The sequence below is a fragment of the Numida meleagris genome, chromosome 1 (genome assembly GCF_002078875.1).
Source record: "Numida meleagris isolate 19003 breed g44 Domestic line chromosome 1, NumMel1.0, whole genome shotgun sequence".
NCBI lineage: Eukaryota > Metazoa > Chordata > Aves > Galliformes > Numididae > Numida > Numida meleagris.
Genome location: NC_034409.1, coordinates 31,766,877 through 31,794,521, shown reverse-complemented (window position 1 = coordinate 31,794,521; position 27,645 = coordinate 31,766,877). Strand labels below are relative to the sequence as shown.

General features: G+C 37.0%; 2 protein-coding genes across 13 annotated transcripts; one reads left to right on the top strand and one right to left on the bottom strand.

Annotated features, from left to right (window-relative positions):
• ATP23 (ATP23 metallopeptidase and ATP synthase assembly factor homolog) lies at positions 56 to 6,306 on the bottom strand. 6 transcript variants are annotated; one of them, XM_021385029.1, is made up of 6 exons: positions 6,128 to 6,306; positions 5,453 to 5,498; positions 5,270 to 5,351; positions 4,527 to 4,664; positions 3,270 to 3,353; positions 56 to 699 (listed from the first exon to the last, which is right to left on the bottom strand). In XM_021385029.1, exons 1-6 carry the CDS (start codon positions 6,276 to 6,278, stop codon positions 496 to 498), a joined length of 705 nt encoding a protein of 234 aa, XP_021240704.1. In that variant the 5' UTR covers positions 6,279 to 6,306; the 3' UTR covers positions 56 to 495. The 6 variants fall into 6 exon arrangements, with proteins under 6 accessions (XP_021240704.1, XP_021240707.1, XP_021240703.1 ...); XM_021385032.1 differs by having other exon boundaries at positions 5,453 to 5,551; positions 6,128 to 6,241; XM_021385028.1 differs by lacking the exon at positions 6,128 to 6,306 and adding an exon at positions 5,926 to 6,121.
• Positions 6,229 to 27,645, top strand: RPAP3 (RNA polymerase II associated protein 3). Of its 7 annotated transcripts, none has more exons than XM_021385024.1 (17): positions 6,229 to 6,364; positions 7,624 to 7,782; positions 8,417 to 8,557; positions 9,037 to 9,159; positions 9,636 to 9,763; positions 10,331 to 10,452; positions 10,817 to 10,887; positions 11,773 to 11,901; positions 13,219 to 13,346; positions 14,725 to 14,846; positions 15,295 to 15,365; positions 15,514 to 15,630; positions 17,488 to 17,696; positions 19,333 to 19,522; positions 20,175 to 20,272; positions 21,507 to 21,607; positions 22,704 to 27,645. In XM_021385024.1, the coding sequence occupies exons 2-17, from the start codon at positions 7,630 to 7,632 to the stop codon at positions 22,793 to 22,795; spliced, it is 1,995 nt and encodes a 664-aa protein (XP_021240699.1). In that variant the 5' UTR covers positions 6,229 to 6,364; positions 7,624 to 7,629; the 3' UTR covers positions 22,796 to 27,645. The 7 variants fall into 7 exon arrangements, 5 of the variants coding, with proteins under 5 accessions (XP_021240699.1, XP_021240701.1, XP_021240702.1 ...); XM_021385026.1 differs by lacking the exon at positions 6,229 to 6,364 and adding an exon at positions 6,393 to 6,625; XM_021385027.1 differs by lacking the exon at positions 6,229 to 6,364 and adding an exon at positions 6,393 to 6,632.

Sequence of the window (27,645 nt, the reverse complement as noted above, 5' to 3'; positions counted from 1 at the left end):
AAGGTGGAATTCCAGTTAATTCAGAGGTGCTCAAAGACTGACTCAGAGACAAATGTGGCAGTTCATTACATTTTGGATTTAGCCTCAGCTGTTAGATACAGAGCTGTAGTTACATGCCCACTTTTTCAAACAGAATGATAACCATCATAGAATTTATGACTATGTATCAAAGATGGTAGAAAATTGAAGATTTCTATGAAACAATTTATTCAATAACTGAATTAAACGTGCATTGAAATATGCAGATCATTATTTGCCAAGTCATTTGGTATACTAAATGATCTTGCTGGAACAACAGGTGAGGAAACACGGTGTCTTTAGTCTAGTTCATTTACTTAATTTACCTCAACAGGAGCTGGCTTCTGGAAGAAAATTACAAAATGAGTTGACACATTTGAAAGAACTGCCCCTTTCCACCAGCACTGTATGTGTAGACTGTAACTCCAGATGTTACAGAATTACCAGTTATTAACATAGTTTTTCACATTTTTTCCTTTACAAATTAGCAGTGTAGCGATCTCGATTCAGGAAGTCTTTATAAGCACGTTTTGCATCTGTTTTACTGTGCGGGATTCTCCCAAATGGTTCCAGATCATTGAAGCAGGCATCAAAAACTTCATCCACAGCTTTTTCTGCAGTCTCTCTGCTAACTTTTCTAACAGCCAGAATGGAACGAATTGCTCTGTCTCGTACACAAGTCTAAAATGAAAACGAGATAAAGAAAATTTGTCATTATTTGAAAAAACAGAATACATCTTTTTTCCCTTAGAAAAGATTTTGTCAAGTATTAACTCATACTACATGCACAATAATTCTGTATCACAGAAGAGTCAAGCAACGTCTCTAATAAGCATTAAAATATATTTTTCAATCCCTTTTTGTCTATGCGTTTTAGTTTCCCATTGTGTACATAAACCTTCAGAAAAGAAAAGGATATTTCATTTAACAGGAAAAAAATAAAATTTTACATTTCCTTTGGGTATTGAATATGTATATAACTTGACATGCACACAAAAGAAAATATGTCAAAAATAAACAGATATAAATACCAGCTAGTACTTTTCCAATTGAAATTCTTTAAAACATAAACAGGAACGACTCCTCTACTGGCCTTTGTTTTGATACCTTTCTTTATGTCTACTTTTGCTTACACAGTTTGCATACTAAAAGATAAAAATAATGTAAGCATCTCCAGCTACAAACGCTGGAGCCAGCATACTGCTGCTCTGGAGTAAACAAGACTAAAGACTTTGGGACTAAACCTGTAGTCTTTACTATTAAAAAAAAATAATTCCTTCAAGAAGCACGTGGTGCAACTTTGCTCCCTAACGCTGGTAATATGGTTATCATAACCAACCATATGGCAAACATTCACAATATGCATGCGGGCTGGCCATGTACCACTCTTTCCCTTTTTCTTTCCCCCTCTCTGGCATCACAGTGTGGGGATGCCCATCCACAGGGTTAAGTCCCCTAGCATTATCAAGGCCCAGATGCTGGGTCACCATCAGGCTGTGATTACACCCCTCATGTAATGTGGAAGCACGAAGAGCACTTGAAACTGGGACACAGAACTGGAAACTGTAAAATCAAGCAGCAGCAAGCACTATGTGGTAGCCAGACCAGAACTGCTGCTGTATGATCAAACCTATGACTCCCCCAGCACCCCATCTTTATTTCAGAGGACTGAGTGAGTGGCTCATGTTCATTCAGGTTAAGTCAAGAGTTTAGGTTATGACTAGTGCATTGCATGCTCATTAATAAGAATTTGACCCAATCTGCAGAGGGTCCAGGTGACTGAAAAGCCTGTGCAACTAAGAATTCTAGAAATTCTGTGTTAAGTGTAAGCTATGCTAAGTGACAGAAATTGTAGATAACAACCAATGCTGACTGCTCTCATTTTATGTAATGATAAAGCTTTAATTATAAGCAAAATGCTGTGGCAACCTGTCATTCTTCCAAAGATCTCTAAAACAATCTGCTTGTCCTCAGTAGTGTCAGGTGACATGTGGTTATTTAAACCCCTTGCAATACTTCTTCCTCCAGTTTTCAAACCCGTAAGAATTTTAAACCTTTGGAGTGGGCAAAGTATTCCTGCTACCTTTCCTGTGAACCCTGTTTTTGTTCAGTTTTTATAAACCATCTATTGTCAGTGGCAATGCACTAGAATATGACTAAGTATTCTGGTATTTCACTCCAACAAAAATAATTAAGAAAGTGTTTAAAAACAACCAACCAAAAAACAAACAAAACTAACCACGAACCATTAAAGGTTAATTAAACAAAGGTTAAGCTTTAATTAACCTTAGTTTAATTAAGCAGCAAGTCCATGGCGTATCTAGGAGCACTGTCACACTACTGCTCTCCAGAAATGGAACTTCAGGGGAATATGAAAGAGACGAACAGCAATATAAAATGGATAAAAAATATCAGAAACCATCAAGAAAATATGCTATTATTACACACACATTTGCAGGTACAAGTGATCATGTAAACTGTGAAATTAAGTTATAGACTAATGTTACAGGAGTGACTGGTACCCTGCATCTGTAAAACAGTGCAAGGAACTAACGATGTAAAGGAAGCAAAAAAGTAGGAGTAAGGAGGAGGAAAAAGGAAAAAATAATGCAGAAAACTAGATATTAGGAGGCTGCTGCTTTGCAGAAAAGTATCCGATCACCTGCAACAACTGCAGGACAGGCCAGAAATGCAAATACAGGTTCCTGGACAAAAGAGGCAATATCAAGCTCCTTATGCTTCCCCCCCTCCCCTGCCTGCCTGTTAAGAGCATACCCCAGTTGGAATAGTATGAAGAAGATGCAGACTGCTCAGCTGCAGCTGCAGTTCTGCTCTCTTCTCATTAGTAGAGAGGTTTAAGAATGGGAAATATACAAAGGAAAACTGTGAGAGCCAAGAATGAACAAGACTGCAGGGAAATAGAGAAATGTGCACAACAACAAAGAAACTGCGTGCAACCTGGACATAGATGCTAGGCAGAATTAACAGATCATGAAGTACACATCCAAGGGAAAACAAGAGAGGCCCAGAGGAAATTCGAGACATAAACAAGAACAAACTGAGGCTCAGTAATGGGAGAACAAAATGGAGTGGGGGAAATGAAGGGTAGATAAAAGTTGAACACAGATATTAAGGACTGTCAGACATCTACTTCTTTCTGCAACGATTTCAGCTATAAAAGAAGGCAGAGATCAAATAGGTAAAGAAGGCACATTTGTTAATCAGAAGATGTTAATATCTACAGTCTTTACCTGATGGTGTCCTTTCAGTCCAAATTTAAACCTAGCTATTTCATTCATCAGTGTACAGTCTCCACTGAGATTAGCAGCTCGAATCTATTGAGGGGAAAAAAAAAGCCACAAGATCAGAAAAACACATGGAAATACTAAGTTCAAAGAAAAGTAACTAATTTTTTCTCAGTAGGCTGGGGGCAGAGAATATTCCCTTCCAATTTATTAAGTACAGAATACCCTTTTTAACCACTTGATCCACTCCAATTAATTACAAAGTGTTACTATATAACCTGTAGGTTTCTCTGGGGATTAAGGCTCACGTATTCTCAACGCTTAAATGAATGAACAGAAAACATCATATGTATGTATATAGACTCCTAAAAGAAATTAAGTTTAACCCAAAACCACCTATCTTAGAAACTGACATAAGAGTCTGGAAGAAAGGCAGGTAACTTTCAACGATTATCACATGCAATACCTAGAATAGCAGTATCCCACGTGCTTTAGAAATAGACACATTTAAATGAGCACAGATTCTTTAGCTTGTAAACTATCTTGTCCTATACACTACAATTTCTTTGGTCTGTCATCTGTTCCACTCTCTAACTCCTCAGTTAAGAAACAAAGATAAAACTAAATTGCCTGAAATTAAGTGCCAAACTGAAAACAAGTACACAGAAAATATGAAATGAAAAAATTAAAACTGACAGAATAAAACTTGGAAACACTATAATTCTATAAAATAAGTATCAAAGGAAATGGAGAGGACAGCCTCAACAAGAGCAACATCAAGCCCAGACATGTTCTATATACAGAATGAAACTGTTCTGTATACAGTATAAAATGTGCAACTTGCAACATTACAATCAAAAATTTTCTGCTATAGAATAAGTCAAAAAGTCTTAATGAAAAGCAGGTTATCATAGTTCCCAACAAACCAAGATTTGCAGGAGAGAAAAAGAACAGCACAAATATTCAGTTAAGATGTGAATGTGTTCTAATCTCAAACTATTCTAATTTGGAAATAACCACGTCTTATTACACTTCCACTTGCAGGGATCACATTCTACTTAATATAACACTGACTTACCCCTGTTTGTGAAAACAAAAGGTTTGTTCTCTGAATGAAAACTGGTTAGGTTGACCAGACAGAAAGAACAAAATATCTTAAGAGCATTAACTAAATAAAATTTGGATAATAGGATGTCTAATTAAACGTCCTTAATGACAATCAGCAATGAATTCAATGATAACATTAGAAGCATTTTAACTTACCTCTGAACAAGCCAAATGTTTGACATTTTTAAACCAGTCAACATGAGCACGGCAGTGATCAAAAGCATGTATCAATTCATGCGCAACCACTCGATTCATATGGGATTGGTGGCGAATATTGTTCTGACACAGAACAATCTGTAGAAGAGATACAAGTAGGTTTTTCATCAAGTTTCAACATCTCCTTTACTGCTCAGAGACCCACTGCATAACACTTATACTCTTCAGACATACAGACTCTTTAGATCATTTTTTTTCAACGTTAGTAGCCCAATCAGTGTACTAGCAATGCAAGTGCAATACTGTTGAACGCCTTTCATGTGCTTTGTTTTCATGACTTTAACTCAGATATCAGCATGAAAACATTTTTTCATTTAGGAACAAAACACCGAAAAACCCATAGTCCTCTAAAAGGTCACAGAATGGCTTGGTTTGGAAAGGAACGTCAAAGATCATCTAGTTCCAACCACCTCTGTTGCAGGCAGGGTTGCCAGTCATTAAATCATGCACTACATCAGGTTGCCCGGGGCCCCATCCAATTAGGCCTCAAACACCTCCAGGGAAAGGACATCCAAACTTCTCTGGGCAAATTTCTCCCTGACATCTAACCTAAATCTCCCCTCTTTTTTTTTTTTTTCAAACAATCCCTCCTTATCCTGTTACCATCTACCTGTGTAAAAAGTTGATTTCCCTCCTGTTTAAATGCTCCCTTTAAGTATGACAACATCTACTTCAGTGCCTACCTGTGAAGTGGCAGAATCAAAACCTCCGCTGACACAGCCATCACAGTTTTCACAAGAAAAGTGTCGATCATTGAAAACAGTGCTGAAAGGCACAAACAAAGTTTGGGAAGAACTTGAGAAAGACTGCTAATTCCCTACAATGGAGATGTTACTACACAGAACAGGATGAAGTAGTTTACGTACCAACCAGATTGCTTCATGGCCGCAATAAGCAGTTGAGCATACGGATCTAGAAAAACATTGCTCCAGTCAATTTCTCTAGACAAATGTTTTGAAAGTCATCTATAATCAGAATACAAAGACAGTCATAAAAGAAAAAATGCACTACATACGCAAATTTTTGCTTTGCAGTATTCAACATTCAGGCAACCACTGACAGCGCATAGCAATGCAAAGCAATATGCTCAAAGCTATTCAGGAGTTAAGTTGCATCTGATGTTATTTTATAAGCAGTGGACATCAAGATAGCATCAAGAAGTGCCTCTGAAGGCAACGTAACAGAATGAAAATCAACCCCTAAACGTGAAGTCCCAAACCCCGCAGCTCCTGAGGCCCCGTCCTGCCGCCGCAGCTCTCCAGAGGGACAGCACCCAGCACCTGGCGGCAGGGACCCCCGCGGGGCGGCTGGAGGCCTCACGGCCCAGGGGAGAGCTTACTCGTCTCCAGAGTCATCCTCAGCATCACCTGGCACCTATTGTGGAAGGTGAAGAGGCTGCGAACCAGGAAGCTCTGCGGCTCCTTCTTGCGATCGGGGAAGAGCCGGTACCCGAAGTCATCCTCCTCCTCCCCGCCCTCAGCACTAGGCGGCGAAGCGGCCTTCCCGGCCTCCATAGCCCACCCCTACCACCCCGCTCCTACCGGCCACCGTCCTCGACGGCGGGGCAAAGGGCGCCGTCACGGCAGCGCCAATCGCCGGGCCCGCTTCCGGCCACGTGATGCGAGGGGCGTGGCCAAGCAGCGTCAGGGCCTGCGGGCCGTGAGCGGAAGTGAGGTGTATCTGCGGGCGCATGCGCTGTCTGTTGCCGCGGGGCCGTCGGAGCGCGGTCGCGCTGCAGCCTGGGAGGAGCTGTGCGGCGGCGGCGGGAGGCGGTGCAGGTGGGGCTGGGACGGGCAGCGGAGCGAAGGGCGGGCCGGCATGGCGCGAATGGGGTCCTCGTTGTTGTATGTAGGCGGCGTGGCGGCCGCCCCAGCCTGTTCTCGGGTGGTGGGGCCCTGTAGCCCTCCGGGCCTCGTCTCCTTGGCACCCGCGTGGGGATGGGGAAGTGCTTGCCGGAGGAGGCGGAGATCTAGCAGCGGGATGCAGAACCCAGAGCCACTGTTCTCATAAGGCTCCTTCTGAAGCGTGCTGTCCGCTAGGTGCTAGGTAACGGGACGGGAGGCAGTGAAAGCCGCCTCAGGGTGTGAAGTCTGTCCCGCTGAAGTGTCTGCTGTCAGCATCGGGGGCACTGTCAAGCGATGGGCAGCGCTACGGTAGTGGGTAGCGTGGGACAGGAGGCACTGGGGACAAACTGAGCCTCAGGAGGTTCCCTCTGAACACCAGGGACTGTGCTGTGCGAGTGACAGAGCACAGGCTGCCTGGGGAGGTTTTGGAGTCTCCCCCTGGAGATCTTCAGCAGCCTCCTGGACATGGGCCTGGGCACCTTGCTCCGGGTGTCCCTGCTGAGCAGGGGTTGGGCCTGTTGGACCCTGAGGTCTCTGCCAGCCTCAGCCATTCTGGGGTTCTGGGCTTACATCACACGTTTGGGTAAGGCATTTCAGAACCCCAGAAAACAGAGAAATATGATGTAAGATTAGATTTCTAGTTGTGGAAGAATGTTATTTTAGTCTCAGGTAACAAGAAGAAAAGAAAAAAATATTCTAAAAAAGCACGCGTATTTAAGCATGCTTATATTGGCAGAAAGTGTGTTTCAGGGTTGGTTTGTTAGGTGCATTGTTTCTGCTCAGGCACAAGGCAGCGTGTATATGTTAATCTGTAGTTGAGTCTTAGTGTGAACATGTTGACGTTTTCTTTATTCTGACTTCTGGGAAATGCTCCAGAAATTGCTTTAAACTAAGGTGGCTGTATTATCACTTTCAGGACTCTTCTTGACATGCTAAATCCCTTAATTTACAGCTAAGTAGGAGAGCATGATTTATTTTTTTGTTCTGTTTTATCTAAATAATATCTTGACTTTTTGTTTTTCAAAAACATTTAATTGTGTTTTTTTAGCCTCTTTCTATTTAATGTTTCTACCATGCTATTCGAGAAGCACATCTATCCTGTAAGTCAGATGTCTTTATTTTGAAGCTGCTAGCTTCCTTCAGAACATGCTTACAAATTCTCTTTAGAAAGATCTCTTCTTGTAATTTGGCAGATTACAATGACTGCATCAAATAAAGCACTGGAGCTACAGCTGCAGATGAAGCAAAATGCTGAAGAACTGCAGGATTTTATGAGAGAATTAGAGAGCTGGGAAAAGGATATTAAAGAAGTTGATTCAGAATTAAGGAAACAGAGTGGTGTCCCAGAAGAGGTAAAATCAGTGGACTTGTGATTATTATTATTTTTAGATTCATAATATGTCAGTGTTTGTAATTGTTTGCACTGTAAAAACATACTTGTTTGGTGATGTTTTATTTCAGAGAATACAGTTAACTTCAGCAAATTATAAGTGCTGACTTAAAATACCTGAATAGATGGTGAGAGTTGATTTGTTCTTCATTTGAATAGATAAAGGATCCCTCTACGAATTGTTCTGCTAACAGAGCCGTGGAGGCATAGCCTGGAGGTCATGAATGCTTGGGGCCAATAAATGTTTAATCAGTTCCCGATAGATCTAGTAGAATATTTCCATTAGTAGCGTTAATATTACTTATTTATTGTGCACTGTTAATGTACTAATCAGTGATACTCTGCAGAAAGTTGTCTTCTAAAACTTAGCATTGTGCCATGTATACAATATCTGTCATTACTATATATTGAATGATTTATGCTTGCTATCCTTAGTGGTTTTGTAGAATTCCTGACAACAGCTTTCTTGATGGATTTATGAAATAAACCTAGTCAGTAGATGGAGATAGCTATGTGTTGACATAGGTACTATAGGTTATTCAGTACAAGCAACTCTTGTATGTCCGTTTTATAATAAAGTATGTATTTCAATCTAGAATTTACCACCCATTCGAAACAAGACTTTTAAGAAAAAGAAGAAAAGCAAAAGTAAAGTCCCATCAAAGACAACCACTGAGGAAAACAAGAAAAACAAGATCAAGTCTTATGATTATGAAGCTTGGGGAAAACTTGACGTGGTGAGTTAGAGTAATTGCTTGTTTACTTGTTATTTTTTCCCTAGTTGATTTTGTTCTTAAATCAGACTTTCTTACAGTGCTGAGAGTTAAGTTTAGAGGTCGGTATCCTACTTTGCAAGAGTTTGTATGGACACACAAAATAGCTTTTTCCCTAAGAAGGATTATGCATTGGAGTAATGAGTAATACTGTAGTTATGTCTAGTGTGCTTTCGTCCAGCAGATTGCATTTGACTTCAAGGGTGAAGAAATGTTTTAACAATAGGTCTATTAAAAGATTATAATTCTAGTAGAATATGAGACTAAACACTTCTGTCAGTATTAGAAGATAGATGTCTTGCTTGTGGTGTGTGGAATACTTCTCAATGAAGAGGACTTTAGCAGTAGAGATTTTAAAACAGATAACTCATTTTCCCAAAGTTTTAATTGATTTATTTTATATTTTTAAGTTATAATAGTGATAATGAATTATTTATTTTTAGGATAAAATATTGGAAGAACTTGATAAAGACGATAGTACTCATGATTCTATATCTCCAGAATCAGACTCTGAAGAAGATGGAATTCGTGTAGATGCAGAAAAGGCACTTGCGGAGAAGGAAAAGGTTATACAGCATTACCAATGTTTACTATTTACAAAATAGTAACTTAGGCAGACTTAGGAGCTTTTGTAATTTCTTTTTAAAGATTGGCCACTAAGTTAAGACTGGAATGTACCCACTCTTTAGATTTTTTTGAAGACTGTTTTCCTGCCCATTATTCCAACATTTAAAATTGACTGCATTTCTGTTTCTTCTCATCACTGATGATGATAGGTTCTACTTAATGTACAGTTACTAATGGTCAATATATTTATGTTGTTCCTGTATTAAGAGGTTGGACTGCTGTATAGAACTCCTGCATGAACTAAACTGGGTATTTAGTTACAAGAAGTGTTTCACAGTAAAACAATATTTTCTGAGAGCTTTAAAAGCATTTGAGCATTCTAAAATACAAGCATTGACTTATTTTTTTGAATCAAAAATCAATAATATATCTCTACAATAACTTGCTAAGATTACTCATTTATTTCAATTCACAGGGTAACAAGTACTTTAAACAAGGAAACTTTGATGAAGCTATAAAATGCTACACCAAAGGGATGCATTCTGATCCATTCAATCCAGTATTGCCCACAAACAGAGCATCTGCTTTTTATAGAATGAAGAAGTAAGACTTGTATAGCTAAATCATTTTTCTTCTTTGACATGCTACCTTCTGATATGTTGTTTTTTTTTTTTTTAATCTTGATTGTATTATGCTATAATAAATAGGTCTTTGTAAGGCTGGTTTCAAACCTGCTTTGCAGTTTAAAAGTGAAAGAGGAGTTGCTGCAGTAAGGAATCTGGTAGTCTCATCTTCTATGCTTTCATGCTTGGAGTTCACCATCTTGTGATACAACACAAGACTTTAAAAAAATAAAAAGAGTAAGTTTATCATTTAGTTTACATTTCAGCTTCTATCAACACTGTTTCTAAGGCACTAATTTCTTTTCAGGGAAGAAAGGATATGGGGGAGTTGGCTATACTATTTGTTGCAGTAGATTTGTGTTCTTCTTTCTTTTCCTGTTTCGATGTATCCTGAATCAAAAGTTGTTTAAACACTGTGCTATGTCTCTTGAGAAGCCTGCAGGATTCTCTCTTTAGAAAGAGCCTGTAAAGTTTCAGAGTACCTTTCTAAGGTTTTGGATTTTGTTATCTGGACGTGTTTAAACTAACTCATTCATGTTTCTGATAGGTTTTCTGTTGCAGAATCTGATTGCAATTTAGCACTTGCTTTAGATAAAAATTACACAAAGGCTTATGCCAGAAGAGGGGCTGCTCGTTTTGCTTTGAAAAATTTTCAAGGTGCTAAAGAAGGTGGGTTTTCTTTAACATGTTCTTTAAAAACCATACACTGTTCACCTGTGTGCTTGGCTAAAGCTTGTGTGACATGCGTATTTGGTGTAGGAATTTAGTTTTCATTTCCTTTTTTAAAAAATATTAATAAGCCGCACCACACATTTTTCTTTAAGGTGATATTCAAGCCACAAGTCAAAATAATTGCTGTAGTTGTCAATACTTGTAGAATACTTCAGCACTAAATATCTTAGAATAACGTTTTTGTAATATCAGGGTTTTTAGGTAACTACAGGAAGGGATCTCAAAGGAATGTTCTGATTTTATGCTTTCATTGCTAACCTCTAATTCCTACCTGAAATGTTGTTTTCTGATGTTCTCATAGATTATGAAAAAGTTTTAGAGCTGGATGCAAACAACTTTGAAGCAAAAAATGAACTGAAGAAAATTGATCAGGTAATAAAGTTAATAGGACCCAACATAAATTAATACATCCTGTTCACTTTGTATCTGTATTAACTTATAACAAGAACCAAATTCAACAAAATTGCACAGGCTTTTCTTGGCATTTGAAGCTCACTGAGGTCAAAATTTATAACTGAATTACATCTAGCTTTGGAGTGGTTGCATACATCATTGTAGTGGTGGGCTGGCAGATTATGACTGGGTTGGCACAGCAACCTCTTTTTAATCATCTTCCATCAGGTGTTTTTTCAACCTTGTGTGTTAATGTTCTTTGTTGTTGTTGTTGTTTGTTTTAAGTCATGCTTAGCATTTTGGTACAAGGTAGCAGTACATAGGAGAGAAATTAAGTATTCTCCTGTCTGTAGATTAAAGCCTAAGTGCTAGCCTGCGTATGGTTCTACCGGTTGCTGTGCTGTGCCAAACTAGAAAGTGAGCTTAAGCAGAATATTCTGGTGCAAGTCTGACCTCTTTGATCAGAGAGAGAGAATGTTGACTGTGATGAACTTAGTAAAATATAAGATGACCTAACATTACCTCTTTAACTATAGTTTTGAAAATTCTTGAAAAAGTTTATTTCAAAATGAAGACCCAAAGTCTCCAATAATTGAAGAAATGAATGGATTGTGAATTTGGAACAATTTCTGAGGCATATTCCTTTTATTTACCAAGTAATAATACCTCCTCGCAAGCCCTCATAGAAATGCATTTTCAAGAATGGTTTAGAATGATCTCTTCAATTTGTTCAACCTACAGTAAGAGCACTTTTGTTAAAATTCTTGGCAGACTTTTACATTTTAAAAGTTTAGAATATAACTTCTGTTCTGAAAATATTTAAGTGAGAGAAATGCGTACTGAGAAGCTGTGATACCTTTGCAGGCTCTGTCATCCGAAAGTTCAGAACGAAAAGAGTTTGAAGAAGCAGTCAGATCAGAATTAACAGACAAAGAGAGAAGGTGCATTGAAGAAGAGCAGCTCAAGCAGAAAGCTGTTACAGAAAAAGACATGGTAAGTTGCATCTTCTGATAGAACAGATGAAGTAGCAAAGTAAAATGTTGTGTTGTGCTATTAATTAAATGCGCAGATTTAAACTTGATTCTGTCCTGAACTTCATAAACACAATATGCTTAATAGGCACACTGCAGTTTCTTGTATTGGGAAAGTGGGGGCAGGGTTGAGTTCTGTTTGGAATCTTCTGGAGGAATAGTTAAGCCAAGTAGCTTTTAATGCCTGGTTTGTACATCATAAACTTCATGTATGTAGTAAGGTAAATAAAACTAGTACTGTATTTTACAAATAGCCAATTCTCAAGTATTATGTATGTCTTGACTCCTGTAGGCTATTTTTTGTTTTCAAACCACTGAGTATGTGGTAAACAGTAGTTGTAAACAGGACTTCAGAGGGTGCAGGCAACAGCGACAGTGGAAATTATTTCTGGGTATGTTGTCTTGACTTAGTCAACTTGTTGATTATTCTCCCTCCCCACCACAGCAATTAAGAAATTACTTACTAGAACGTATTTTTTTTTTTTAACTGATCTCTTACCTATCTATTGAACTTCTGACATCATTTTTCAGTGTTTCTTTACTAGTTGTAAGGGATGATAAGTAGGAAAAAAATAAGATCACACATTTCTGTAGGTAGAAGGGGAAAAAAAGAGCAGTAAGGAAATCATAGAATGGCTTAGGCTGGAAGGGACCTTAAAGATCATATACTTCCAATGCCCTGCTGTAGGCAGGGTTGCCACCCACTACGTCAGGTTGCCAAGGGCCCCATCTGACCTGGCCTTGAGTGCGTTCAGGGATGGGGCATCCACAGCTTTCCTCAGCAGCTTGCTGCAGTGCCTCACCACCCTATATGCTATTAACTTTCAGTAGGGAGTGGCTTATACTGCTCATCAAGAGTAAAGTGTCATCTCTGTTACCACTCTTTTTCACTACCAAAAAAAAAGGAAAGGTTGCAATTCAGACTTGACAAGCTCAGTGTTGCCAGGAACAGACCTGCAGTCATTCAGCTCTGCTGCTGCTGCACTTCACTAGACTAAAATTTCTTTACTGTCACCCCTCTTCGTTCCTTTTATCTATCTAATTATGCCACTAATCACCTCAAACTGTACGTGTATCAATTTCCTTTAATCCGTGAACTACTGGAAAAAGTGGATTTTTTTTGTGGTCTGTGTGCCAAGAGATTATATACAAAGAAATACCCCATAAATACCTGCTTTGACCTGAGTATTGTTTGTCATCTTGATATTGTGACCTTGTCTAAGGAAAGCCAATTGCACTACATCTTGTACAATGTTGCTTTTTCTTCTAAATATAACAGGGTAATGGTTATTTCAAAGAAGGAAAGTATGAGGCTGCAATAGAATGTTATACACGTGGTATAGCAGCAGATGGCAGCAATGCACTTCTGCCAGCTAACAGAGCCATGGCCTATCTCAAGATGCAGAAGTAAGTTGGATTGTATGTATTATACTGTTCTTTTTTCTGTGAACCAGAAGAAATAATGATGCAGGGGATTTTCACCCAAGCTTCATTACAGTCACTTACTCTAATTCTTTCTGTAATTCAGTCTAAATCATGCTGAAAGCAGTAAAGGAATTAAAAGAACCCAAACAACTGAATATGTGTGATCTTCAGATGTATCTCATAGGGAAGAAGTTCTGAGAAAATAAAATGTCATTTGTTTGAAATTATTGCAAAACCTAAATGACTTCTTGATTTCTTTTTCTTTCACATGTAAAATTCTACAGGTTTTTTTTTCAGAGAACCTACCCCAAACTTTGTCTTTTTTGATTATAAAAAAAAATCAGCTACTAAATATTGCACCAAATAAGTAAGTGGATTGTAACTTCTAACTTGAGAGGGAGCGCAGAGGTGCTGCTTCACAGAGTAGTCATCTTTTAAACTATTTCTCTAATGCTAGTAATGAAGATGTGTACGTATAATTTATTTAATTTTAATTACCCTTTACTGAAATAATCCAGTAACAGTAGGAAAGGCATCCTTTGTACCAAATGAGAGAAATTCCATATCACCATTTTAAAAATTGTCAAATACTTCTTTTTTTGTTTTGACTCTCTGATGAGAGTTTAAATCTTTTAAATTGATAGCATGAAAGTAGAGAGCTGAATATTTGTTGGTGCTCTCTTCTGATGTGATATGGCTGACTATGTGTAGAGACAACGCACTGATATCAAATTCTGTGTTTATAAGATAAAGTTACACGGGTACTATTTCTGTGACATACAATTTGTAACTTAAGATTGAAGCCGTGGGAGACATTAGAATGTAAATCACGTCAGTGAATTGGAGGAAATAATACTTTAACTGAATGACCAAGCAAGAGAAATGACTTTTTAAGATATATCAGTGCCTCATGGATCATGAGGACCCAAACAGGAAATGCAACAAAAGCTCACTGGTATTCTCACAAATGTCTAGAATTCATGAGAGATGCAAAAAATATTATTTCTTTAAATTTAATGATAAATTGAAAGAGGAGAGAGGAAGAATAAATGAAAACTTTTCAATATGCATGTAATTTAGTCATAGTCAAACATAACTGTAATGAGGAAATTTGATCTTACAAGGAAAGCAAATGACCTTAATAGAAGAATATACTGAATTGTTCTTAACAATATCAAAAATCATATGCTCCTTTTTGTTTATCTTACTTTTACATTTTGGCTCAGTGATTTGTATTTATCTGTGTGTAGTTAATTAAGGTCTTCATATTTCCACTGTTTTGAGTAGCTCTGTCTCTTCAGTTGAAACTGATAGCTGCTCTTGAAACTGATTATTAATTTTGTACTATTCTTTTGCTGAGATATGAAGAGGCAGAAAATGACTGTACACAGGCTCTTCTGTTAGATGCATCTTATTCTAAAGCTTTTGCCAGAAGAGGGGCTGCAAGAGTTGCTCTTGGAAAGCTGAAAGAAGCTATGCAAGGTATGACTTTAAATTAGCCTAAGTGTGATAGATAGATGCAGATAAGTAGAAGACAAGTAGATAAGTAGAAGGAGATCCTGATTATTTTTTTTTAATCTTCTGATTGCAGTTAAATTCATTTCTGACTAATTGAGGTTATCAGTGCAAAAGTTAAGATGGATGGGTTTTGATGTGGGTTTTTTTTTTAATTGAATATGTATACAGCCTTTTTGTTTCAGTATTCATATGGTAGGAAAGCAGGTTTGTGTGAAATTACAACTATTGCTATTTATAAATAGTAAGAAATAGTTTGAAAAATGTGTTTGAAGCTAAATTATAATACAAACATTGGGATGACTGACCTGTCTTTTATTTACGGTTATAAAAAGAAACAGAAGGTTTAATAATTTGCCATGTGTACTTTGTAACTTGAAATGCCTGGAGTTTTCATGTATTATTTTTCACTCAGATTTTGAAGCTGTTTTGAAGCTGGAACCTGGAAATAAACAAGCAATAAATGAACTCACAAAAATAAGGAATGTATGTATACCAATGTCTTTTTTTTTTTTGTAAACCTATAATAATAGTGTTCTTTATTATCTTTATTTTGTAAATTTTAACATAGTTCTTCCTGATTTTTATGTAATCTTTCTGGACTACTTACTGTGGTGTTTGTTTTTTTTTCCAGGAATTAGCTGAGAAAGAACAGTCAACTCATGAAGAATATCCTGCAGTACTGGTAAAAGAAAGCGAAATAAAAAATATAGTGAAACTCATTCATAATCCATTAAATGTGAAATCAACAGTAAGTTTGGTGTGTTTTGGTAGTTTTTTTTTTTTTCTTTTGTGAATTCCTATCTATAAGGATGGGGAAAGTAGAGCGTAAGTTAAAGTCCAGTTCTTGATTCTGTGCGTCTTCATAGATACACCCTGCATATAGACAGCTCAAAGTTCAAAGATTTACTTGTTTTGGTATTTTTTCAAAAGTGTAATTTCTGCATTTGTGTGTTCAGCAGTAGCCATAGTGTAAACAGTGCCACACAGGAAACGTGATGTATGTGTATATCATGTGAAATGGGGAGGCAACCTCAGAACCTTCTCCTGAATCTGTAGCTAACATTGTAGTTAGCAGAGTAAAGGGGAGGCAGTTGAGTCTCACATTTGATTGCAGACTTGAGAAAGCTCTGGATAAACTTCCCCCTCCTTTCCATCAGTTGTATTCAGTTCCTATAGCAACTACATTATTAACAGGGTGTATTACCTACTTGTCTCACATGCTGATATCACGCAGGGTTACTGCAATAACTTTGAGCCATCAGTTTCATCCTCATGTACTGTGATATATTTGGATACTATTTTTCAAGAAACTCACTCTGAAGTATGAATTACCAGTGGTTATAGTCAGATTAACGAGTTATGCATGACAAAACATGATCATATAGACTATGTGTTTTCATGTAAATACAAAGCGTGTTCACGGTGTGTGTTAGTTTTAATAGGAAATGTATGACTATTTTGATACTTTTCTTTGATACATGCAATCTATAGCCAGATATTTTATCTTTAGAAACCCAGAAGAATTTATTATGCAGTAGCTGAAATACAATAGACAATTATATGCAGTTTTCAATTTGTCTGCTAAATTAAGGGGCAATACTAGGTGGCTTTTTTTCTTTCCAATTCTGTTAAGGTAGAACAGGTACAGATTAATCATCTATGTTCTTTATACTCCCCAAAGGAGAACTGTAACTTCTTACTTCATATCCAGTAGGCACTTGTTGCACAGTGGTGAGATGGCATACTGTCAAAGCAAACCATAAATTGTCTGTTGTTACCAACCGAACATAACTTAAAGCAGTTAGCAAACTGCTAGGAAAACTTGCAATGACATAGTGTTAGAAATGGAGAGAAAACTGACGTTTCTGGAAGTCTAAATAGCTGAATGTTTAACCATGTATATTTGCATCTGTATTTGTAGAGCAATTCAGACTAATATTCAGCAGTGTGATTCCAAAGTTCCACTAATTAGTGACTCATAAGACTTGGGAATATGATGTTAGGTGATACTCAAAAATAATGGTGATCATGTGGAGATGAAGCAATCTGAAGCATTTTATTTACTCAGAATGCCCTCCAGTGGTAGGGTTAATTTCCTTGTGATGTATGTAATTTGGTCAGCCAGGAGGCCTGAGTTACTAATATTTATAATCTCAACTTTGTAAGTTGAGAGGTAAGGGTCATATTGATGGGTACTTCTTTGTTTAGCTAAATTAAAAAGTTTGATCGTGTTATTGGTCAATATACAAGCTATCCTGGCCCATTCAACCTTTTTAAAAGGGAGGGGGTCCTCACCATAATTTGTGAGTGTCTTTTTATTATTGGGAAAACAATGCAGATTCTGAGATGCTCTAGAGTAAGGGTACATAAGGATACACTGATTTATTGAGGAATAAATGATCATATAACATACCTCCCATAGAATGTCCCGAAGCTTCCTTTTTTGAAGGAAATTTATCTTCGTTGAAAGTCTTCCACGTGTACCAGGTCAGATGAAATTGTTTATCATGGGATTGTTTAAAATCAGACCTAGCAGTTTATCCAGGCCTCTGTTTGCACTGATGTGAAGTCTACACACGTGACATCAAGTTTTTGTTCTATGTAGAAGCCGTTGCGAAGAATAGCCATTGAAGAAGTTGATGATGACATGCCAAATAGTGATTTTCTCAGCACTTCGTTAGTTAGTAACTGGAAGAATTCAGTGAGTGTTGAAACTGCAGAGAATCTAGATCAGGACAATCAGTTAACTTCAATGGATATTCCAAAAGCAAAGCAATTGAAAATTGAAGAAATCACAGATGTGTCATCACCGCAGTAAGTATAAAATTTCTGGTCTTCCTTTAAAAGGTTAAAAGTAGTTGAAATATAATCTTCATTCAGAGATTTCTCTGTGTGATGAGGTGTAGAATGTAATTTGGAGAATTTGATTTTAAAGAAATGTTCAAAGAAACATGCAGTTATTACTCATCTGCCTTGTTGATAGCGTAGTACTTGAAACAAGTAAGACCTGTGTAGTGTCAGATTAGAGATTAGTAAGTGTTCCTATATTTTAAAAAATAAAAACATTTGTAATATTTTCCTGTATGCCATATTTTCTTGTACTTTATTTTTCCTATCTATGATTCGTATTTTAACAATTCAGGGTGTATTCTTAAGTGGAGTTGAAACATTCTTTCCAAGCCAGTTGGGTGCAAGAAAAGGAACAGGTGACAGCACCACAACTCTCATTTCCTCTGAGCAGGCAGCTGGTAACTTTGGGTTTGCTTAGGGTTCCTGTGTTTCACTGTGTTAGCTAGACAGTCTGGCTGAAGCACAGAATCAGCTATCCCAGCTAAGTGATGGAACTCTGCTTGTCTGTGTAGGAAAGGTCTGTATGCACCATTGTTATCTCATTTTGTTAATACCTTTTACAGAGTCCCAACTGAAGACTTTCTGTGAGAACCATTTCCCCTCGCCTTTTCAGCTGAGTCAGATCAATTTAGTATGAGGTGTTGAAGGAAAAAGTAAACTGCTGAAAATATAGATTTACTTACCTGACAAAATACAGGATAAAAATATATCTTCACTGTAGTCAGTGCTGAAAACTGTTTGTTTGGCATGATGTTGTGGTTTAACCAGAAAGGCAGCAAAGTGCCACAGAGCTGCTCACTCACATCCCCCCTCAGTGGCCTGGGAGGCAGAATTGAAAAAGGTAGAAGTGCAAGAACCTGTGAGTTGAGGGAAAGGCATTTAATTAGAAAGAAAGGAAACTAAATAAGCAATGCAGAATGCTCACCACCACCCATCTGAGGTCCAGCCAGTTTCCAGGCAACAACTTCTCCCTGGCCATCTCCCCCCAGTGTCATTGTTGAGCATGCTGTATGATAGGGAATATCTTTTTGGCCATTTTGGGCCAGCTGTCCTTGTTGTGTTCCCTCCCAGCTCCTTGTGCATGTCCACCCTCCTCACCTGCAGGACAGTGTGTGCTGAGAAGTTCTCAGCACTGTGCAACCAAAGCATTGGTGTGCTATCAGTGCTGTTTTCATCCTAAATATGTTTTAGCACTGTATCAGCAGCTGTGAAGAAAATTAACTATCACTGCCAAAACCAGAGCATACGGATATTATTTTGCAATATGAAATTGCAGGAAATGTAGTATTTTTTGCAGCTGTGTTTGGTAGAAATCTATACCATAAAATGCAATTTTTACCATAAAATAGAGAACTGCTAAGTATATCTGTAAGTGAAAAGATTAATCAAATATAAATCTTCTGTATTTTGAATGGTTTTTTTTTAGATAGTTGCTTTGTTTTATTTTACTTAAATTAACTTTATAGCTTTTTTTTCCTCCTTAATTATACAGATTATTGTATTGTAGATTTTTCAGGATTTGAAAGGTCTCCGGTTAGGTCCCACTGCAAAGACTTCCTTAAATGTTATATAAATTACATATTTCAAAATCTTTCTGTAGGCTTCCTGCTAGTGTCAAAGGAGTTTCATCAGTATTGCATCCGTCTGTGAACAAACAGATAGAAAGAGAAATCAAAACAACATTTAGATCTGCATCTCCAGTCCCTGCCATTCCTGCAAATTCTTTCCAGCTTGAATCTGATTTCCGGAAGTTGAAAGACTGCCCAGAAAAAATGTACTTGTACCTGAAGGTATGAACTGCAGTACTGAGTGACAGTTTCTTTAACACTGAGTCAACAGTGCCGACTTAAGGTGAAACAGGTAGCAATGTTAGATTGTCTTAATGAGGTACAATAATTCCTTTTTATAACTACGTTCACATGAGAGGTAGTGTGATCCAGTTTTGGATAGTTCTTCTTGTGTGCCTGACTTTTCATTTACCTCAGTTAAGAGCACGGTCTCTATATATAATTTGTCTTCTTTCAAACATAGGTTTTAAGTCTATAAACACCTGAATACATTAGTAGCCATGTTAAATTCTTATGTCTCCAATTAATGCTTCTAAGTTAGTTAGAGCAATGTTCTTCTCTCTTTAAACTGAACAAATACGTGAAACACATCAATCTGTTGAAATCTGCTTCTGCTTGTGTGTATTTTGCCTAAAAAAAATTTGCTTAAAATCCTTTTTTAAAGAATTTAGCAGTAATTTCTCAAGGAAAAATAAAGCCATACAAAAGTTATGTTCAAAGTCAAAATATACAACAGTAATTTTAATTTATTTTTTGATCTTACGCACTTCTGACATTCCCCGAGACATCCAGAAAACTCTAATTTCTAATTCTCATGACTGAGCTTTTGTGAGTTTTTCTTCCTTAATATGACATCTTTTTAATTTTTCCAAAGCAAATAGAGCCTTCACTTTATCCAAAACTGTTCCAGAAATCCTTAGATCCAGATTTGTTTAACCAGATACTGAGAATTCTACATGACTTCTACATTGAGTAAGTTTGGTTTCTCCTTTGTCTTTCATTTCTTGCTGTTCTGTGTTGTTGGCTTTTTTGTTTGTTTGTTTTCCCTCCCTCTCTTCACATTTACACTTACTGAGTTATTTCTCTTTGGGCTTACAGAGTTATTGGAGGTTGCAATACTTGGAATGATTTAATTGTCCCTTAATAAGGAACATATATTGAACAGTCAGAAAAGGGGTAGAGAAATAAGTGGCCTCTACTGAGGTTAGTCTCTTGAAGAGTTCTGCTGCGTAGCACTAGCAACTGTTCATTAGACGTGTATGAAGTAATTTTTTCATATGTGTCTTCTGTTATCACATACAGTTGCACAATGTCAACTTTCTATATTAAATTCTTAAAGCTAAGAAATGCAGGTAGTCATTTCTCTGTGCTAAGGTTGTGATACATTCGGGATTTGTAATTATCTGCTTGGAGCTAGATGTTCTGATAAGAAAGGAGGTGACCTTTATTTTTGAGATTAGTCTATGCTGCAGTTTGATTTCTTAACGTTGATTTTGCCTGTTGGAGGCAGTATGCTACTCCTATTAATTACTCTGAGATCTCACATACAAAATATTTTTAGGTTGTTTTATGAAGAAAAGCAAATGTAAATAAATATTAGGCTTTCCTTCAGTTTCATTAGAAGTAAATACATATTATGTGTGAAACATGACATTTTTTTAAGAGAAATGTGTTTGTGATATGACTTAGAAAAGGCTAGGAAGCTTAAACTGTTTGCAGTGTGGTAAAAGGCATTTTTTTTTCTGGAGGGAGAAAGACAAGTCATGAAAGAAAAATGCTATTTCTTGGTAGTATTTGTAGTGAAGACAGTGACTGCTTAGTACTACTTGTCCAGAAGAATGTAAAATTAACACAGTCTAGGAATTTGCTGTGTGGGAACAAACGACAGTACCTAATGTCATGCTTGTTATGGCAAGATGTAAGCATTAAATCATATAACTATTCTGTGCATCAACAGCAATCTGTTTGCACCAGTCCATTACTTTATTTTTTGTATTTCTCTTCTCTTGCTCTGTGTTAAAAGGGTAGCTGCATAAAGATTTCTGAGTATTTGACTCTTTGCTTAGTCAGGGGAAGAATGAACAGGAAAGATGAAAAACAGAAGATCCTTTCATTTCTTGTTCCTGACATCTTTAATATTGCTTGCAGCTACTGAATCTTTCTAATGAACAGTAGTTATTTTTATGTTTCTAATAATCTTCTCCAGGAGAGAGGAGCCATCACTCATCCTTGAAATCCTCCAAAGGCTATCTGAATTAAAAAGATTTGATATGTCAGTAATGTTTATGTCGGGATCAGAGAAAAAAAGTAAGTAGTTCAGTACCATCATTTTAAACGTGGATCGCAATACTGTCAAATTTAGCAAGGAAAATGTAAAATATTGTGCTACTCTTGTTGTTTATTCCATTAAATAATTATTTAAGATTAGCTACTTGTCTAGTTCAGTTTTTTTTATTGTTTTAGGGGGTTAATATGAAAAGTGTCATAATTTTTCTTAGTCTTTTGATTAAGACTCAAAAAGCTACAGCTAAATCCTCCTTAGTTTTGTCAATAATACCAGCTCATTTTAATCTGATAAAGTAGCCCTTACTAGCATTTCAGCTTGTAGTTCAGTAGTGCTACAAATTTATGAATTTGTTTGAAGTCTTAGATCTGAGGTCTAGGTGTGCCAACTAAGTTTTCACAATTTAAGACCACTTCTTGGCAGTTCTGACTTGATTAATTTTTGTGAGCAATATTAAGTGTTTCTAAACCTCTGGGTTTGTTTGCCTCTCCTGTTCTTGAGGCACTGCTTAGATTAGTTGATGATTTAGGTAGACACTGGTTTGAGTTCCTGCCTTTTAAAATTGCGGTGTCTTTTTCTTCTCATGTTTCCAGTCTGTGTAACAATGAGACACTTAAAAACCAAACCTTTATCTAGGACCAAGTAATGTTAAGTTTACTATCTACAACTCAGTTTTGCTAATAACCATTACACTTTCAAAATGCTATGTGACTCTACTTAAATTAAAATTACTTGTTTGACTTACTGAAGTGCAAGTAAATTCCATTTATGAATTGCCTTAGCACCATAACCTGAAGTAAGTTTTATTTGCCGTTTGGCATTAACTTCTACCTTTGCAGTTAATGCTGTAGTGCCAAGACAGTAAACACAATAAAATCTGTCTATGTTGTCAGGATTGTATAGCTGTTTAGAAGTGTTGTAAGCCAATTCATGAGCATCAAAGCAAAGCAAGGTCCTCTCTTTGCTACTTTTCTTCACCCTCTCAATAATTGTTAAGCATACTCATATTTCAGCTACTGTAGTACTACTACTACTTTTGGTGGAAAGTTCTGGACTAATTCACATTGTGACTGTTAATCACAGAAATAACCGTTTATGTTGTGATTTTTCTTTTCACAGTTACACAGGTACTATTCAGTCATATGAAACAGATGGGATTGAAAGATACTCACGTTGAAGAACTGGAGAAGAAATATGCCATATTCTCTTAGTGAGTTTCCTGACGCTACACATGTGAATTGCGCTGTTTCCACACTTCCGTCATGTGGAAATCAGCTGAAGAATCCTATAAAGACTGGAGTTCTGTTGCTTTTGTATAGGTGATTAGATTCTTAAACTTGATTCACCCAAATGGCTAGTGCCTGGAGAGAGAATTACTTAGTTCTGCAGGCACGTTTGCTTTCCAGCACCTGAAACAAGACAGATTTACGTATCTTCAGTGGAATCTGTTTGCCTAAAAAACAATGAATGGTGTTCTAGATTGCAACTACAGATGGAGATCTTTATTAAAAAGAAAAAATATATATTTATAAACATCTTTTTGGTAAAAATCAAATGATGTATAAAAAACTTGTTTTTTTATTTTAGAAAGTAAACTAAACGTTGAGTTAAAATATCAAACGACAGTTGTTTTTTTTTAATAAGGATAGACCACACCAATACATAAAATACGCAAAGTGAAACTGAGAGACAATGGCCAAACATTCCAGAATTCCTTTACTTAAGTTCATCCAAAAGCACTGACATCTGAGATGTTCCTGTGAATCTCAAATGTAATTGCAGAATAGAAGGAAATCAAATACCATGAAATAAAAAAAGTATGGGGAAAAACATTTTGGTTGTCTTTGGAGAGTACTTTTAAAGTAATCTTATCAAATTTATCTTTGGGAGCTTTTGTTCTTAACCAGGTAAAGCTCTTAAGAAGGCTCAGAAAGCTAATCAGTATAAAGAAGACAAAGGCATGATATCACATCAAAATCTTAGATAAGAAATAACATCAGGCAAATGCATAGTAGACTTCTCATGCTGTTCACATAAACAGAGGATGAAAGTAATACCTCTTACAAAATATGCTTTAAGATATAACTGTACTATTCAAGTAATTTCTTGCAAAAATTTTTCTGCTTTCTATGCTTGACCAATACCTTTTTCATCCTTTTGGTATGTTCTGTTTTCATCCTCATTCAGACCTTGTGCTTTCCTAATGCTTCTTTAACTGTGGAAGACTTCTGACATGAATGCCTTTATTTTAATAGTTGTGGTCTTTTTCAGATGAATGATTAAATATCTATAGCATTTAAAAAAAAGAGTTCAGACTTCCAAGATGAATTAATAGGAAAAACAGTTTTAAAGCATTCACAGCTGTGTATGTTTCAGAAATATTCTGGGGATTATATACAGGCAGAATCTGAGTAGCTGATATAAATGGAGCACTTGATTTGTAAGGTAGCTTTGAATTTGTTCTGAAACAGAACTAGCAGAAAGACAACAGCCAGTGTTGTTAGGGAGGAAATGGACGAGCCTCTATATAATGCTATTTGCAGCCTGCCTACAACATGGACTATCATTACCAGGTGCGTCCCAGATCACTTGATAAGTAGCTGTTTTTCTCCCTGCTTTAAATCATTACTGATAATGTATCAAGAATATGGCTTGTTACTAATGGAAATGTTTAAAAAATCACAATGAAAGTAGTTAGAAAAGTAATTTTTATATGCCTTTGTAGGTATAGAATGTCCTTTAACGGACTGATATTTTTGTCACGTGAGCTGTTCAATGACCCAGGAACACAGATGCCTACCTGACTACGGTATACTTACAGAGCTTTTGGTATGTTCTCAGAAACTGCTGATTGAAGGCTGTTGAGAAAATCAAGTAATTGAACTACAGATCCTTAACAGTGAAAGCAAAATGATACTGGAAGGATTTGAAAACTGTAGGTCGGGAGTCCCATACAACTCCATTCAGTCTGCTGTGCTTTGAATGAGAACAAACTGCTATGTTTGGTTTCTGGTCCCACTTCTGCTTTTATGTAGATTGTTCTTCAGTATTCGTATGATGAGGAGGGCTGATTGAAAAGGATCTACTTACATGTAGAATTTATTGGGGTGGGTGGGAAGACCTGGTTCACGTGGCTACTGAATTTGGGCCACCGAGATTTATATTGCAGATTGCGCTCTACTCTAGTTATTGCTTGTATTTCTAAATGTGATGTCTGATAGTAACCTGCTAAGTGCTTGAGGTTGCTTTTCTATGCATAGACGTGCAAGATGGACAGCAGAATGCATTCAGAGAACTGCAAGCTTCACTTTCTCCAGGAGATGGCAGTATTTTTTTTCCTTCTAAATTGCTAAAGGTATTCCTAAATCTCTGAATTGAAGAGTTGAATGAAACATGGAAAAAATTCAAAGATCTGAAGAAAATCAAGTAAAGAATTATTTTTGGAGGGAGAGAGTATTTATGCGAACACTGAGAGGATTAATAAATAAATGTCCGCTGTGTTGGGAGAAAATGTCTAATGCCACTGAAGGAAGCTAAAATGTGTGGAATAACTTATGGCCTTGTGCTATGCTTGAATGCTGTAGCATCCAATGTGTTGAAAATGCAAGGTCTTATCCATTGCAGTAGCTGATTCAGACTTAAATTTTGAAGCTCGTAGTGTGAGGTTAGCATTCAATGCTGATAAGGAAAAGGAACAATTTTCTAGACCACTTATTGCAATTTTTATTGCAAAATTACTTTGAATATTGTCTTCCAGTAGGTCTGGAAGACATCCAAATTACACATTTTCTACTTATTTTGTCATCTAGGCAGTGAGTGAGAACGTCATTGGAACTGATCCTGGGACATATTTCCGCATAACATCCTTCCAGCTTTCTCTTGACAGTAGACTGTTGTTTTTCTTATTTCTGATAATTTGCATTCATACAGTAGTAGTTTAAATCTGAGCTCTGTTTCCGTATCTTGCTTATAAGAATGTCCTGTGATAGCCAGACATCAAAATACTTTATCTACTACTTGCCATTAGACTACTAGTGGAAAAAGATAATTTCAACATGAGTTAGTTTTGGACAACTTATCACAGTTGCTGTGAAAAACATAAATATAGTGTGAGTGCTTGTTCACAAGTTTTTTTTAGAATTAAAAGTTAATGGTCTCAAACCCTGGTTGTGAAGTCTTCAATGCTTCTCTTCTCCCTTGCCTTTGTGTTTAAAAACAGGCACTGTCTGTGTGCCAGTTCTCAAATACAGCTGTTACTACTGCTGTTGAGGCTGCTTCAGCTAGTTTTCTAACATCTCTTACAGTGAAGGCTTTGGCGCTCAGTCAGTCTGGATACATCTAACTTGAGGAAATCTATGAAGCAGCTGACAATCACATTGTATTTTTCTTTCTCTGATCTTTCAGAACTGATGGTATTCTGTGTTTATCTTTTGATAACTTATTCAACGTGTATTTCTCAGTTGAAAAATTTACCATGCAAAAGCCATTGCTCTTGATTATCCTTGAGCATAAAACTACCCTGACTCCTCAGGAACATAGCATATGTTTGAACCTTATCTGCTTTTTTGGTTATGATAAGGGAAAGTAAAACTTTTGGAATAAAAGGTGAAATTGATTATCACTGTTGTAATATCTCTTAAGCACTCAGTTCCGCCTGATTGCAGCAGTGAAGATGTATGTGTTTTTTGCATATGTCTGTTTCTTTTTCTGTCCTGAGATTTTTCCCATTACATGTCACCTTGTGCTGAATACCTCTCTGAATTGCAGTCTTGGTTCTCAGTCAGGTTCAGAACATTGTCTTCTCTGCTGCCTTCCCTCTTCCATAATTAGTTTCAAGCAGCTCAGCCTCTACAAGTATCGTTTGAAGTCTCCTTTTAGTTTTCTAAAACTTTGTTGAAGGCTTGTTTCTGAAAGCTTTCAACCAACAGCTCTGCTTCTTCAGGCTACATTTAGTAAGAGTATTTTTCTTCTAGTACCTGGCTTTATAAATGGAAGGAGGTACAGCATAGAAAGAAGGGAAAATCCTCTTGTTTTTCTTTCTTCCCTTGCTTCCTATTCAAGTGGTCCCTGAGCTCAGTTGTGGTTTTTCCTTTTTACTTTCTGCTACTGCTGAAAAACAAACACTGCTTTCTAAAACTTCCTTTTATCTTCAAATTTCAGAGCAATTGGTCTCTTCCAACAGCCATTATATTAATAAGGATAAATCAGTTTCTCGTCTCTTCATAACAAAAAAAAATTTGTCTGGATTTTAAACCAAGAAGGCAACCGTTAGGCACAAATACTAATTGTGATAACAGACAGCTGAGTAAACAAGTTGTCTTTGTCCTGATACCTTATGAGATGGAACAGCTTAACAGTTTTATATAAACTATCAAAATGGACAAGTTTGTCCTGAGATCTGAGCAGTGGATCAGAGTTTAAGTACAGTGAAAACAGAGGAAAAAAGAAAAAAAACTACAACAAAAAACCACCCTTACATAAAGTATGTATTACAGGAATGACTGCTTGTACTTCAGATTGCAAGGATACATACACAGACACAGCTTCCTCCCTAATTAATCCGCAGTCTGTAAGGGCATCACCAAAGAGCAGGAAAGGCAATGGTTTGTTTGCCCGGCTGTGATTCTGATGGGAGAATAGTGTTTGCATTTCTTAAGTCAAAATCCAGTGTCTTTGTGACTGCAACCAGGCTGAGTACTCAGTTTGACAAGTGATGCTTCAACTTCATTTATAATGAATTGCTATCACTTTTGAAAAAATCAGGAATACCTTGACTTTAGAAAAGTCTAGTGCAGAGGCCTAGTTGAGAAGTGGTGATGGTGCCAGTATTGTTTCTCTTTTCTAAAATAGCATTTTAAAATAGACTGTTGAAATGAGAAGTCATGAGCTACTACTGTACGCTGAAGGTGCTGTGTAACACTGTACAGAACACGAGCCTCGAGGGCTACAATCTTGTTCCTGGAGTTGAGATTTCTTGGTATTTTGTGATTGGATTCTTGTGCTTGTGAAAATTAGGCTGTCACAGGGTTACGTGCAATTAAATAACTAATGCAACATTTAA

What these genes read in the sequence shown, in the direction of transcription:
- ATP23 (XM_021385028.1), bottom strand. Translation starts at nt 6,100, where the DNA reads ATGGAGGCCGGGAAGGCCGCTTCGCCGCCTAGTGCTGAGGGCGGGGAG. An exon ending in AACATTTGGCTTGTTCAGAG is followed by an intron (nt 3,354 to 4,526) that starts GTAAGTTAAAAT and finishes TCCCCTCAATAG; the next exon opens with ATTCGAGCTGCTAATCTCAG. An exon ending in GACTGAAAGGACACCATCAG is followed by an intron (nt 700 to 3,269) that starts GTAAAGACTGTA and finishes TTTTCATTTTAG; the next exon opens with ACTTGTGTACGAGACAGAGC.
- RPAP3 (XM_021385024.1), top strand. Translation starts at nt 7,630, where the DNA reads ATGACTGCATCAAATAAAGCACTGGAGCTACAGCTGCAGATGAAGCAA. An exon ending in AACTGAAGAAAATTGATCAG is followed by an intron (nt 10,888 to 11,772) that starts GTAATAAAGTTA and finishes ATACCTTTGCAG; the next exon opens with GCTCTGTCATCCGAAAGTTC. An exon ending in ACAGATGTGTCATCACCGCA is followed by an intron (nt 17,697 to 19,332) that starts GTAAGTATAAAA and finishes ATCTTTCTGTAG; the next exon opens with GCTTCCTGCTAGTGTCAAAG.